At 57.3% G+C, this 12,793-nt stretch overlaps 1 protein-coding gene across 3 annotated transcripts in view; it reads right to left on the bottom strand.

Moving 5' to 3' along the window:
- Positions 1-511: 511 nt before the first annotated feature.
- The window catches only part of ZNF609 (zinc finger protein 609), a 72,859-nt gene continuing 60,577 nt past the window's right edge, over positions 512-12,793 (bottom strand). For 2 of the 3 annotated variants that reach the window (XM_064456933.1, XM_064456932.1), the window contains exons 4-10: positions 8,045-8,132; positions 5,294-7,646; positions 4,644-5,010; positions 4,307-4,482; positions 3,484-3,700; positions 3,201-3,279; positions 512-3,006 (exon numbers count right to left, since the gene is read on the bottom strand). In XM_064456933.1, coding sequence (XP_064313003.1) covers positions 3,206-3,279; positions 3,484-3,700; positions 4,307-4,482; positions 4,644-5,010; positions 5,294-7,646; positions 8,045-8,132 — 3,275 coding nt within the window. In that variant the 3' untranslated portion in view covers positions 512-3,006; positions 3,201-3,205. Of the gene's footprint in view, positions 3,007-3,030; positions 3,280-3,483; positions 3,701-4,306; positions 4,483-4,643; positions 5,011-5,293; positions 7,647-8,044; positions 8,133-12,793 lie in introns of those variants that run through there. The other variant, XM_064456935.1, reaches the window with a different exon arrangement.

The following is a 12,793-nucleotide window of genomic DNA, read 5'->3' as shown; positions in this document are numbered from 1 at the left end:
TGCTGCCACCCCATGGGGCTCCTCTACTGGCACATCCCTAATGTGATGGGGTGGGAACCACTTCCCTCCTTCCTTACTGGTAGAATGCAAAGGCCTGCTCCTGGGAGTTTGGAGGGAGGATGATTTCCTGAGCTTGTTAATGAACTGGCTGTTGGTGGTGCCCATGGGTTCAAGCATAGAGGGTTCTGACCCAAACTGTCATGGCTGAGCTTGGCTGCAGCATCCCCAGGTGGAGCTGCATGTGCTAGGGGGAGAGTGGAGGGTCCTGGGGGGGCAGCTGACCTGACACACACACACACCCCCACACACACCCCTGGGCCACCCTACCACAGCCTCAGTGGCCATGGACTGGTGAGCTTGGCACCAGGAGCAACACGTCTGCTCAAGCCATGTCAGATGCCTCAGAGATGGGTACACCCCCCCTTCCCCACAAAAAAAATCACTGGCCACAGCTTTTTGGGACAAAGGACCAGAATCTGGGGGAGCAGGAAGAAAAAGCCACCCTCACAGGTTTGTGATTGTCTCTTAAAAAGATTTATTCTCTCCCCTTGCCCAAATGTACAAAGGCAAGAAGAGTACAGTTTGTATATATATATATTTATATATATATATAAAAAAACAAGGAACTTGGTAATAATGTACACTTTACAGAAGGGCAGAATCAGGAAGACTGAAATGAAACCCAACACAGCAATGCCAATATAAACGAGCTATAAACACCAATGGTTTGATGCCCTGGCTGGCTGCCCGCAGTGCCCAGTGGGCAGGGGCCAGGGCTGGGGAGGGTGACCCCGGGGGCAGGGGCCCCATGGGTCAGGGAGCAGCACTGCTGTGGAGGGCTGGGGGGCCAGCCCCATGGGCAGGAACTGACCAGGGGAAAAAAGCTGAAAAAACATAAAACATCAAACCTCAAACCTATTCTGCATGAACTGTTGTTTCATTTAACACCTAAAGGGAGACTCAACTGGGACCTAACTGGGAAGATGTGAGCAGTTCCCCACCCCCGCCCCCAACCCTCTTTGACTGCCAGTAAAGCCTGTGGCACACCCCCATCGCCCCCTTGCCCTGGACCGGACACCCTCCTCCACACCCCTGGAGCTGCTGGTGGGCCCTGGCCGTGCCAGGAGCCAGCCTCTGCCTGACCAGCTGAGGCCGGGGGTAGGAAGAGCTGGTGGGATACTCCTCTGTGGGTGGGATTTGGGGCTCCCCCCAACACCCTGACCCCTCTGGTCCCCAGCCCAGCGGCTGCATGAGGCTCCTTCACGGGCATGGGGAGGGTTGAGTTGCTGCTCAGCATCGCCTGCCCCAGCCCTGAGGAGTGTGCCTGGCCATATGGCCCTGTCTCCTTGCGAAGACAACGAAGAGTGGAGGAAAAATGAGTCGCCCAATGACAGCGGGCTGGGGCTGCCATGCTGCCGGCATCTGGACCAGGTGCAAGACCAGCGAACGCCTCCTTCCCAGCTGGGTAAAGTGGGATGGAGGGAAACGGGGAAGAAAACAAAACCCAAAACAACAGCTTTCAAACAATTCCTTTTTACAGTATGTACAGAGCCCGGCGGGCAGAGCATCCCGGTACAGCGGCCCCTTGGGGCTGGGTGCGACACGGACACACACGCCCGAGACCGACGGACCCCTGTGCTCCCCTGGCCAGGCAGTGGGGAGCGGCGGGGAGAGCTGGGGTGGCCTGGCTGCTGCAGGGCCGAGGTAGAGCATCGGCCTGGGGAGAGCCACTTGGGGCTGGGGGAGCAGAGGACCAGAAAGCCCCTGTCCTTGGGTGCTGGGGAGCAGCCGGGAGTGGGGACCAGCTTCCTCCAAGGCCTGGTGCCTTGAGCCCTGGCATGGGGCTGGAGGGGGAACTAGCACAGCCTCAAGTGCCTCTGGCAGAACCTAAGCGTGCTTGTTCCTCCCTGGGCTCAGCTCATGGCCTGAGGAAGCCGATTTAAAAGCAGAAGGTGGATGCAAAGAGGAGCCGCAGCCCTCACCCCACCCCCTCCCGAGTAGGGATGTGGTGACCCAGGGTTTGGAGAGCACTTGCCAGAGTGGGGGTGGGGTCAGATGAGAGGCCGGGGGGTTTGCAGAGTCACAGCTCAGAAACCAACTTGAATGCCATGAGCGTAAGCTTCAGGCAGGTCTGGACTGTGCAAGGCACTGGGGAGGAACGCTGGCAGCCGGCTGGTCAATGGGCACAGCCCCCAGCTCTGTGCCTGGCTGCCTCCAGTCCAGCTAAGCCCCAGCTGCCTGGGGTGCGGGGCAGGGACAGAGGCTGCTACACTGGGGCCAAGAGCAGCCCAGGCTCCCCAACCCACCACTTCAGCCATAGACCATGCACTGGTGGCTCCTGCCCACACAGGCATAGTGCAGCGGTTGCTGTGGGGCATGGGAGCAGCCTTGGGGCTGGGATAGGGTGCGCCCCACATGCAGCATGTCCCCATGCCCCACAGCCGCCTCCAGTCAGGCTGACACCCCCCGCCCACCATCCCCGCCAGGCTCGCACCAGCCTCCCTAACACCCACATGAGCCAGCCCTTCCTTTCCTGAGACTGCAACTCCACGACGGGCTCAGCCTTGCACTTCAAGCCCCGCTAAGGATCAGGCAGAAAACAGTGGCCCTGCCTGCCCCCAGTCACATGGCGCTCAGCCCCATCATGAAGCAGCAGTTCGCAGAGACACAGTGGGGTCCCAAATCCATCTAGAAACCTCAGTGCTTCCGTTTCCTCTTCATATGCACCAGGCAGGCGAGTCACCTCCATCCCGAGTGCCGGTGCCCAGTAGAATAAATATTTCCGCAGGTACCAGCTCACCCACTCACCAAAGGGGAGAGTGTAGAGGGGGGAGTCAGTGTGTGTCCAACAGGGGGGGAGAAGACAGAGTCTGCCTCGGATCACGGCAGGAACGTCAAGCAGAACAATTAACACCATTCAACTGATGTCTAAAGGAGTCTCCAGCGGTTCCCCATGTGAGCCAGTCACATGTCTTGTACAGCCCAGGCATCCCGGCATGTTATGTCCTGCCACGACCCAAGGTCAAGTCAGCTCCTGTCGCTGGCAGCCCCATGAGCCCTGGGGCGATAGGCAAACCCCAAACCCTCTGCCCTCAAGGGCACCCCCCCCAGCACACCTGTCCCAGCCACCTCCACCCCAGCCTGGTTGCCTGCAGGTGAAGCAGGGTGACCATGCTGGTGCCACAGGAAGAGAGCCTTACCGTTCTCACCTCCGGGGAGGTGGGTATAGGGAGGGAGCGGAGCCTTGCTGGCTGGCAACGATGGCTGTGGAGGAGAGACCTGCAGAGGAGAAGCGGTGTCAGGAGCCAGCAGCCCAGGATGGGCAGCCAGCTGTGCCGCAGGAGCAGGAAAGTGCCGTATTTGGTCAAAGCAAAGCTCAGCGTGAGGGCTCATGCTGCCCAAAAGTGGCTATGGCTCCTTCCCAGCTCCCCCGAGCCATGGCTGTGGCCCTGGCTGGGTGCTGGGAGGAGGTTTGGCTCTCACCTGTTGCATAGGGCAGGTTGTACTGCGCTGGCAGCAGCGAGTACCCAAGGTGGTGGTGGTGGTGATGCGTTGAGAGCAGGCGCTGAGATGGTGAGGTGCGGGGCCGGTCGGCGCTCCTCTCTCCCCCGCCAGCTCCTCCAACAGTGCTACAGCTCCCGCTGCCTCCCACCACCCCGCAGCCACTGCGGTCCCGCTCCTGAGATGTCTTCTCGCTTATCTGGAGAGAGGAAAGCAGGCACATGCTGAGGGATGCTACCTGCCACCCTGGGGCACAGGGCAGCATCAGACCCATGCTGGGCACTCAGGGCTGCCCCACTGGGATGAGATTCTCCCTGCCTTTGCCCAAAGTCTCCCCACGACATTGTTGGGGGATGACAGGATAGCCGGTGAGCAGCCCAAAAGCAGCAGGGCAGACACAGGTCCCATTTCAAGCAGCTCCTTTCTGTCCAAAACTAGAGTTTCCTGCCACTGTATCATCCCAGCTTAGCCCAGGAGGAGCTCATAGCCCTACAGTGCCGTGGGATGGAGAGAGCTCCTGCATCTCACCCACCAGCTCCAGGCCTGAGGAAAAGTGTTGCCCAGACTCTGCAGGGCCTGGACAAGCCCTGGTGCTCATCTGGGCCAGCCTTGCCCACAGGTTTGGCTTGTCCGTCCCAACCAGGCTATGCTGTGGGATTACTCCTCAGCCCCAGATCTCTTACAGCAGCAGGAATGGCAAAAAACCATGGGAGGCTGAGTTGCTCCAGGCTGGTTATAAGATCCAAGGATCATCCCAAAGTTCATGCACGGAGCTGGACAAAGCCAGCACCTTCCTGACCCTCACCGTGGGTGATTTGCTCTTGTAGTGGCTGGCGTGCTGCTGCAGGATGTCCAGGGCCTTGGACTCTGAGCTGGATTTACAACTAACGCTGGGACTGGCTCGGGACTTGTCACTGTCATCGCTGCTGGATGCCTTGCTCCCATATGGGGAGAAGGAATAGCTGGAGGGTAGGTATGATCCTGGAGGGGAGAAAAAAGCAGTCAGGGCACAAAGAGTCTTCGGGCAACACAGCTCTGCACGTGCACCTCCAGGAACGAGATGATGTCCCATAGCTAGTCCCTGCTCCGGGAGCAGGGGCAGCCTCGGAAGGGACATCCCCAAGAAGACCCCAACTCCCTACCTGGGTAATTCTGCATCATGACGGTGGGCATGGCCCGGTAGCTGGGGTGATTGGGGTCGTACGACTGGCTGTAGGAGTAGCCGTGCATATACGGGATGTAGGACTGATGCTGCGTGAGGGGTGAAGACACAGGGACATGGACACTGGGTCTGGGGTCCTTCCCCACCATGCGAGCCTCCTCAGTGGGGGTCAGTTTGCACTCGGAGCTGGTACTCTCCTTCCCATCCTCCTTAGATGTGGCTTCTTTGCTTCGATTTCTTTCTTCCTTCAACTTTCGGTCCCTCTCCTCTTTCCACCGCTCGTCCTCTGTCTTGATGTCCGAGTACTTTGCCGGGTACACGTAGGTCCACATCCGGGGCTCGGCTTCCTGCAAGAACCAGCCAACCATCAGAGCAGCTGCCTCCCCCCAGCCCTGCCTGCCCCAAAACCAGGCTGGATTTAGAGGAGTCCAGCTAACCCAACTCCCTCTCCCTGGGCTCTCCTTGGCCCATCTGTGGCCTCCCAGCTCCACCCTTTTGCTGGCTCCAAGGGAACCTCATGGACTCCCATCACAAGCAGAGGACAATGCATGTTCTCTGAGGTGATGGCCCCAGCAAACCTCTGCAGCAAAGCTGGTGGGCAGAGCCGAGCAAGCAGTGGATAAGCATTACCTGTCTGTACCAGAGCACAGGGTCCACCTCCGCTTGCCGGCCACAGTCGGAGCCAGCCTTCGTCTCAGTCGTCTCCTTCCCAAGGTGGCTGGCCTCACTCAGTTTTACCTTGAGCCCCTCAGCAACCTGGCTGCCAGCCAGCTTGGATGAGTCCTCCAGCTTGGGGATGATTACGGATTTAGCCATGTCAGGACCTCCCTGCTCCTTGGCCTTGCTCAGCCCCGATTTGACGAGGTCCGTGAGGCTTGGGGCCTTGGTGAGTGTCGGGGGCATGGGTGGCTTTTGCTTCCACTCCTCTTTAAGCGCTGCCTCCCTCTCCTTTAAGCCCAGCTCTGCTTTCTTCTCCAGCCCCCGCTGCTGCTGCTGCTCCAAGCTCTGCCGCTGTTTCTGCTGCTCCTCATACTGCTGGCGATAGGCAGGGTTGGTGCTGAGCAGGTGAGCATGGTAGCCCTGCTCGTTATAGCCATAGGGGGGCACGTAAGCATACTGGTTGTAGTAGAGGGACTGCATGTACATGTTGGGACGCTGCTGGATGACTGAGGGCTGCTGGCTGGAGCTGCCAAGCTCAGCCTTCTTTTCTTCACAGCCTTCACTCTTCACCTTCACCTCTGGGTTCTCCTGCTCCTCGTCCTTCTTCAGCTTCAAGGCCTGTGTCTCAGCTGTGGCCTGACTGCCAGGGTTCAGGGGCCCTGGGCTTGCCTGGGGGTAGCCAGGAGAATAGTAGGTTTCAAAGCCTTGATAATAGGGAGACTCTTTGCTCTGTGGTTGTGGGGGGAAAAGAGCTTTTTTGGCGCCTTCCTTGACCAGTTGCTCTGGATCCTTTGCCTTCATGCTCTCCAGCTTACCCTCCCCATCCTCCCCAGCATCGGAGATGTCCGAGTAGGCCGGGCTGTTAGTCTTCACTGAGCTCACCTCTGTCCCATTCTGGGTGACAACGTGCAGTGGGGTCATGGGTTGGGCTGGGTTGGTGTTCTCCAGCCTGCTGGCACCACCGATGGAGGGGCTTGGGGCATTGTCGGTGAAGCTATAGATTTTATCAGCTTCAGCCTTGATGCTGGCAAGCCGACTCTGGTGGGGGTCAGATGAACCATTCAGCAGCCCCTCGCCTTTTGTCCCCAGGTCACTGGATTCTCCCCGGAAAGGGCTCTTGCCTTCCTCTGCTCTGCAGGCTTTGCCAGGAGTCAGAGGGTTTTCTACCTCCTTGGGCTCCTTCTTCTTCTTGTCCTTCTTCTTCTTCTCCTTGGAAGGGGTGAGGGCAGGGTTCACCGTGAAGGGCTCTCCCATCACCGTAGGCTTGGGCTGAATGGGTTTGAGCTGAGGGCTGTTGGGCATGGTCTGTACCACGGTGGTGGCAAGACCTGTGGAGGAACCAGGGCTGGCTGTGGTGAGGGTGGCTGTCTGGAAGGCGTAAATTGGCTGGGGGGGAATGGCTGGTGCAATGGGTCTGGCAGACTTCAAGCTTTTGGAAGGGATCTTCTCCGGCTTAGCACCAGATGCCTTCTTTGACTTGTCCTTATCAACACATCGCTTCTCCAGAGAGTCAAAGCCATCGTTACTCGTCTCATCGGCCACCAAGGGACCATCCTCAGAGCCATCATTGGACAGGGCACCCGGGTCAGTGTCTCCTTCCCCACCCAGCTTCTTCTTGCAGGGGACCTTGGCACTGAACTTGCTGGATGGGGAGGGACTGTGGGGCTCCATCAAGCGCACCTTGGGGGTGGCTGAGCGAGCTGGCGACAGCGAGCCCTTCTGAGAGACGGTGGCACCATTGCAGCTCCCAATGTCCGTGTGCAGGGACGGCTCCTCACCGTACTCGCTGTCCACGTCCGCCTCCAGCTTGCTGTCATCATCTGTGTGCGCATGGGCCTGGTGGTACTTCAGCCCATTGATGTGCTTGTACTTCTTGTTACAGTTTGGGTGGGGGCAGTCGATGAGGATGGGAGAAGGGCAGTTTCGGTCAAGGACAGCTGGCTCCGCCTTGACCGTGGCAGGTGGCACAGCTGCCGAGCCCATCGAGTTCGTGCGGATGCGTTTGCTGCCCTTAGAGTCCTCCGAGCTGGAGTTCAGCTCCATGTCAGAGAGGGGTTTGCTTTTCCGCTTTGTGACAGAGGACGGACTGGCCTTCACATCCTCCGCTGTGCTGCCGGGCGGCGTGCGGTGGTCCGAGGAGTTCTGGCTTCCCCGGCGCCCTTTGCTGTTGGCTCCTGCCCGGGTCTTGCTGCTGTTGCTGGTCCCTTTGTTGTCTGAGACAGCAGCGGTCTCGTTGACGGGTGTGTTGCTGTTGGGGCGCATGCGTTTGCCCCTGCCCCGGCCATTGCGCATCTCCAAGTCGCTAGTGGGAGAGTCACAAAACCTGTGGGGAAGGAGGACAATTGAGGTTTTAATGGAGAGATGGCTGTGCCAGGCTACACCGTTGCCACTGTGCAGCAGGGACTCCCTTCCTCCCCTCACTGTCAATCCCACAGGCTAATCCCCACCGCTGCTCTGCTAAAGAGGAATCAACAAGAGAGATCCATTGGCAAATGCTCGACCATCTCCAGTCTCCAGGACACAGTAGCCTCTGACCGCAGAGGTAAAGAGCCACGGGAGCAGCTGGGTTGGGCAAGGAGGAGATACTAACTCCCATGGCAACCCAATGGGCCCAGGACAGAGAGTACCGGGTACGACAGGGGCCGTATGGGGCTGGGTTTGCCTTCTGTCCCTGAGAGGAGGGGGCTGAGACAGCGCTGCCAGACCCCACCAGCTGCTTACCGGGGAGGTGCCCAGTCGTGCTGTGTGCAGTCAAGCAGCGTCCCCACATACGTCTTGTTCCTCCATGTGACATTGACCACCAGCATACCTGTAAGGTGAGGGAAGAGGGTCAGACAGGGCCAGGCATGAGTGACCTTCCCTGGGCATCAGGGCAAAGGGGAATCTATCCCTCGAGATAGGCGGGAGGAAGAGCTCAGCTCTAGGGCTAGAGGAAGACAGACAAGGGGTCTTGGGCTCTCTGGAGAGGTGAGACCCCGGGCTCTGGGCTGGAGGGGCTCCAAGGTGGGAGCTGGAGAGCCCTGGCTCATCCCCCCTCTTGGCACAGCTCTGGCAGGCATCCACCCAACCTCTCCTTGAGCCACTCAGCACTCTTCCCTATCTTCATGGGGATGCTAAAACAAGTGAACCCCAAAATACTGCAAGATTTGGGGGGGTCCTGAAAATCCCCATTGGCTCCATGTGCACTCAGGCAGGGTAGGAAAGGCAATCTCTGGGGAGTGAGGGGTGGGAACCCCCCAGGGGACATGCAGACAGCCCCCAGCAAGGCTGTGGACCCCAATGCAGATCTGCTGACCCCCACAGCAGGGCCACGACCCTGCCCCACATGCAGCAGCGAACCCCACAGCCCTCTGGAAAAGGCTGTTATTGCCACTAGATGGCAAGCTGAGCTCAGCATCCCCGCACAGGCAACGACCCCTGGCAAGAAAACCCAACCTTGGGAGAACAACCCTTGTCTCCCTGGCTTTGCTTTGCTTCTGCAACCCCCAGGACACCCATCAGCCCTGTATCTCTGCCTGAAGAACCATCCATGGGGCCACATCTCCCCCTGTCATGGAGCAAAGGCATCAGGCATTCAGAAAACCCAGTGGTTTCAGCTTTTTCATGCCAGTTCAAGAAGACAAGCAGCCTGGATCATACCCATGCCAAGGACATGGACCCTTGGTATCTCTTCTTGGAAGTGTGTGTTTGTGGTCTTTCACAGCATCACTCAGCTTTGGGGATGTTTCCTCACCGCCATGGACCACTCTGATTACTGCAGAACTAATCTGACTGGGAGCGGAGTCCGTTGCACCGCACACATTTATCTGAGCAAGGTAAAACTCAGGAGATAGGAAATGCGTTTGCAAGGGTTGATGAGCACGCTGGGATATACAGCCATGCAGCCCCAGGAGATGGATGGAGCTGAGGGAGCCCAGAGCAGCTGTGCCTGAAGCACAGTTTATAAATCTCAGCCCATATCCCCCGTTGTGCTGTGCCAGCAGCCAGCTGCAGGCTTTGGGTGGGATAATATACAGAGCTGAGGTCCAACACGTGTGTCTCCTTTGGAAAGAGAAATGAAATGCAGGTCTTCTCTTCCCCCTTCTCCTCCTGGAAAATGTTGGGTGCTCCAGTGGGAGGTCATGGGAAGACACAGTGCTGGCACATGGCCAAGACCTACAGCCAGCTCATCCCAGCGAGCAGGAGAGGTTGGGTCCTGCATTTGGAGGAAGGTGCTGAGGACCTGCCTCAACACGGATGTGGCCGGGATGTGATGCCAGAGACAAAAGAGGGTAGAAATGAGCAGCAAAACCAACTGCCGGGACCCCACAGCCCCACACAGGGAGAGAGGGGGATGCCAGGCATCCCAAGGAGGGTGTGCAGAGGGTGGTCTTCATCCCCCATGCCTCCTAACATGACTTTTTTTGGCAGGCAGGAACTTGCTCCCCCTTTCCTTAAAACCCACAGAAGCTGCTAGCTGTGTCCTGCACACCAGCCCAAACCCACCATCCCCAGGACCATGGAATCACCATGGAATGCTCCCAGGAGCTGCAGAAGGACCAAGCGACAGCTGAGGGACCAGCAGCCCCAAACCAGTCCCCCCTCCCAGCCACAGGGCCCAGAGGAGCAACTCCCTCTGCCCCCTCCACCACACAGCCAGCACCAGTTTAATCCCTTTTTGAAGCCAGCAAAGACCATGTGCGCCGCTGGAAGTTAATTTCACAAGCCACCAGAGTCTCTTGCGCATCCCGGGGCCAGCATGCAATATTAGAAAGGATATACTGGCTTTTTTTTTTTCGCCTGCTGCCATGACCACAGGAGGGAGATGAAAGATGAAGGGGTGAAGCGAGCCAGCACATAGCTGTCCCTCCCTTCCCTCCCCGTTGCAGCATCAACCCTTCAGCACACACCAGCCTATATTTAACCCACTGCCACCAATCATGCCAAATCCCCTCCTAATCCTCCAACAATAACCCAGGACAATTTAAACCCTGGGGATAGATCCTAAGCAGCTTTTTTCACCCACCATGTCCCCCTCCCACAGCAGGATGATGAGCAGGCATTGGCAGGGCAAGGGCAGGCAGCGAGGAGGCAATGCCCTCATGTCTCCAAGGCTAGAGATGCTCTTGCAGAGAAATCCCACTCCAGTCCCACAGAAGGTGACACCTTGGATGCTCTTAAGCAACAGATACCACCCAAATCTGGGAGCAAACCACTCAGCATCCCAGCTGCCAGGTGCTCACATCACTGCAGATTTGTACCCTAGCAGGAAAAATTAACAGTGGGTTGACCATGGCGGGTTACTGTCTAGGAAGACAGTGCATGAGATAATACATTTTTACAGGATTAAGGGATGAAGGGAGCTGGGAGATGCAAGAACTCCTGGTCCTTGTACGGTCCCCACATGGGTGTTCTGTAGCAGCAGAGCTGAGGCTCAGTGGGTGCACCCAACTGGAGGGGACAATGGATGGACAAGGACAATGCTGCATTAAGTCTTCTATCCCAACGCAGCCCTAAACTAGACTAGACTACGCCCTTCTGATGGATGGTCCCTGCTGGGGCACAGCTCTTCTATGTTAAAATGTAGATGGTGGTGTGTGCTTGCAGACTGGGGCCATGGGCACTAAGAGTGTCCCAGATTCCCCTCAAGCGCATTTCCCCCCTTTGCAAAGATGAAGCCCCTAAACCCAACCAAGAACATCTCCAAATCCTGCTGAGAAACCAGGGTGCCGGCACCCACAGTGCAGGGATGCTCCGAGTTCAACGCACAGCCAGTTCATCATGTGGCTCAACATTACCCAGTCATGATGCTATTGAGCTGTCTCCAGCAAGGCCAGGTCTTGAAGCATGGTGGGGACCGCTATGATGGATGAGCATGCTTGGATGAACATCCCCATCCTAGTGTTGCCTCTCCAGCTGGAGAGGACACCCATTGAGAGCTCTGCTAGCTTTCTACTTATTTGGGGGTACAGGGGACCTCTGCAAGGCAATGGGACAACAGCCAGTGGCATTTCCCTCCCTGAGGAGAGGCAGTTTGCCTGCAGGTCTGTGAACCAGCTCAAATCCAGGGTTGGTGTAGCCCCACAACCCACCTGAACCAGTAAAGCAGAAGCAGGGATCCATCCTGCACTGATCCTCCTCCAGGGCACCACCAAGCCTCCAGCACCTAGAATTGTTCACTGTCCTTCTTCCATGAATTTCTCCTCCAGCTGCATCACCTTTAGGATACTCCAGCTTTGCCATGAGCCCTGCTGCTCACTTGCAGGGAGCCTGGCCTGACCCGTAATGGCCAGGTTTTAGTACACAACCCCCAAAGGTGTTACATGGCCATCATGCAACAGCTCCACTGCTGCAGAGGCTGGCCAGCACAAGGGCCACCTCACCCATCAAGGAGAGAGATCACTCAACAATTACCATTGCACACAAAACAGACTCGACTGGAAAAGTTAATTTAATTTATTGCCAGTCCAATCAAAGTAGGATAATAAGAAATAAAAACCAAATCTTAAAATACCTCTTGCACCCCTCCCTTCTTCCCAGGCTCAACTTCACTCCTCAATTCTCCACCTTTTCCCTCTGAGAAGTGCAAGGGGTCAGGGAATGGGGGTTGTGGTCAGTTCATCACGCATTGTCCTGACGCTCCTTCCTCCTCACGCTCTTTCCCTGCACCAGCATGGGGTTGGCTCCCACCCACAGGAAACAGTCCTCCATTAACTTCTCCAACATGGTCCTTCCCATGGGCTGCAGTTCTTCACAGACTGCTCCAGCATGGTTCCCCCACAGGGCCACAAGTCCTGCCAGAAGACCTGCTCCAGTGTGGGCTCCTCTCTCCCCAGGTCCACAGGTCCTGCCAGGAGCCTGCTCCAGCACAGGCTCTCCACAGGGTCAAAGCCTCCTTTGGGCACATCCACCTGCTCTGGCATGGGGTCCTCCATGGGCTGCAGGTAGACATCTGCTCCACCATTAACCCCCATGGGCTGGAGGGGGACAGCCTGCTTCACCATGGTCTGCAGGGAAATCTCTGCTCTGGCTCCTGGAGCACCTCCTCCACCTCCTTCTTCACTGGTCTGGGTGTCTGCAGGACACTCTCACATATTCTCACTCCTCTCTCAGAGCTGCTGTTGCACTGCAGTTTTTTACCCCTTCTAAAATATGTTCTTGCAGAGGGCTACCTTGGCCAGCAGTGAGTCCATCTTGGCGCCAGCTGGCACTGGCTCTGTCTGACACAAGAAGCTTCTGTTGTCTTCTCAGAGAAGCCACCCCCTGCAGCCCCCTTCTGCCAAAATCTTGCCATACAAACCCAGTACAGTCTCCCAGGCAGGGTCAAAGGGAGACAGAATGTTTCCATTAAACCGTGCAGGGATAGATGCTTAGACAGTGGATCACTATTACAGGCCATCTAATGCCCTGCTTTCCAAAGGACAAGAGTGCTATGAGAGGGGCCTCAGATGCTGGAGCATGGAAAAAGCAGCAGGAAAACCTTCAGTTTGG

Source organism: Phalacrocorax carbo, chromosome 7, assembly GCF_963921805.1.
Source record: "Phalacrocorax carbo chromosome 7, bPhaCar2.1, whole genome shotgun sequence".
In the NCBI taxonomy this organism is placed as follows: Eukaryota; Metazoa; Chordata; class Aves; order Suliformes; family Phalacrocoracidae; genus Phalacrocorax; species Phalacrocorax carbo.
This window is presented reverse-complemented; position numbering and strand designations above follow the sequence as displayed.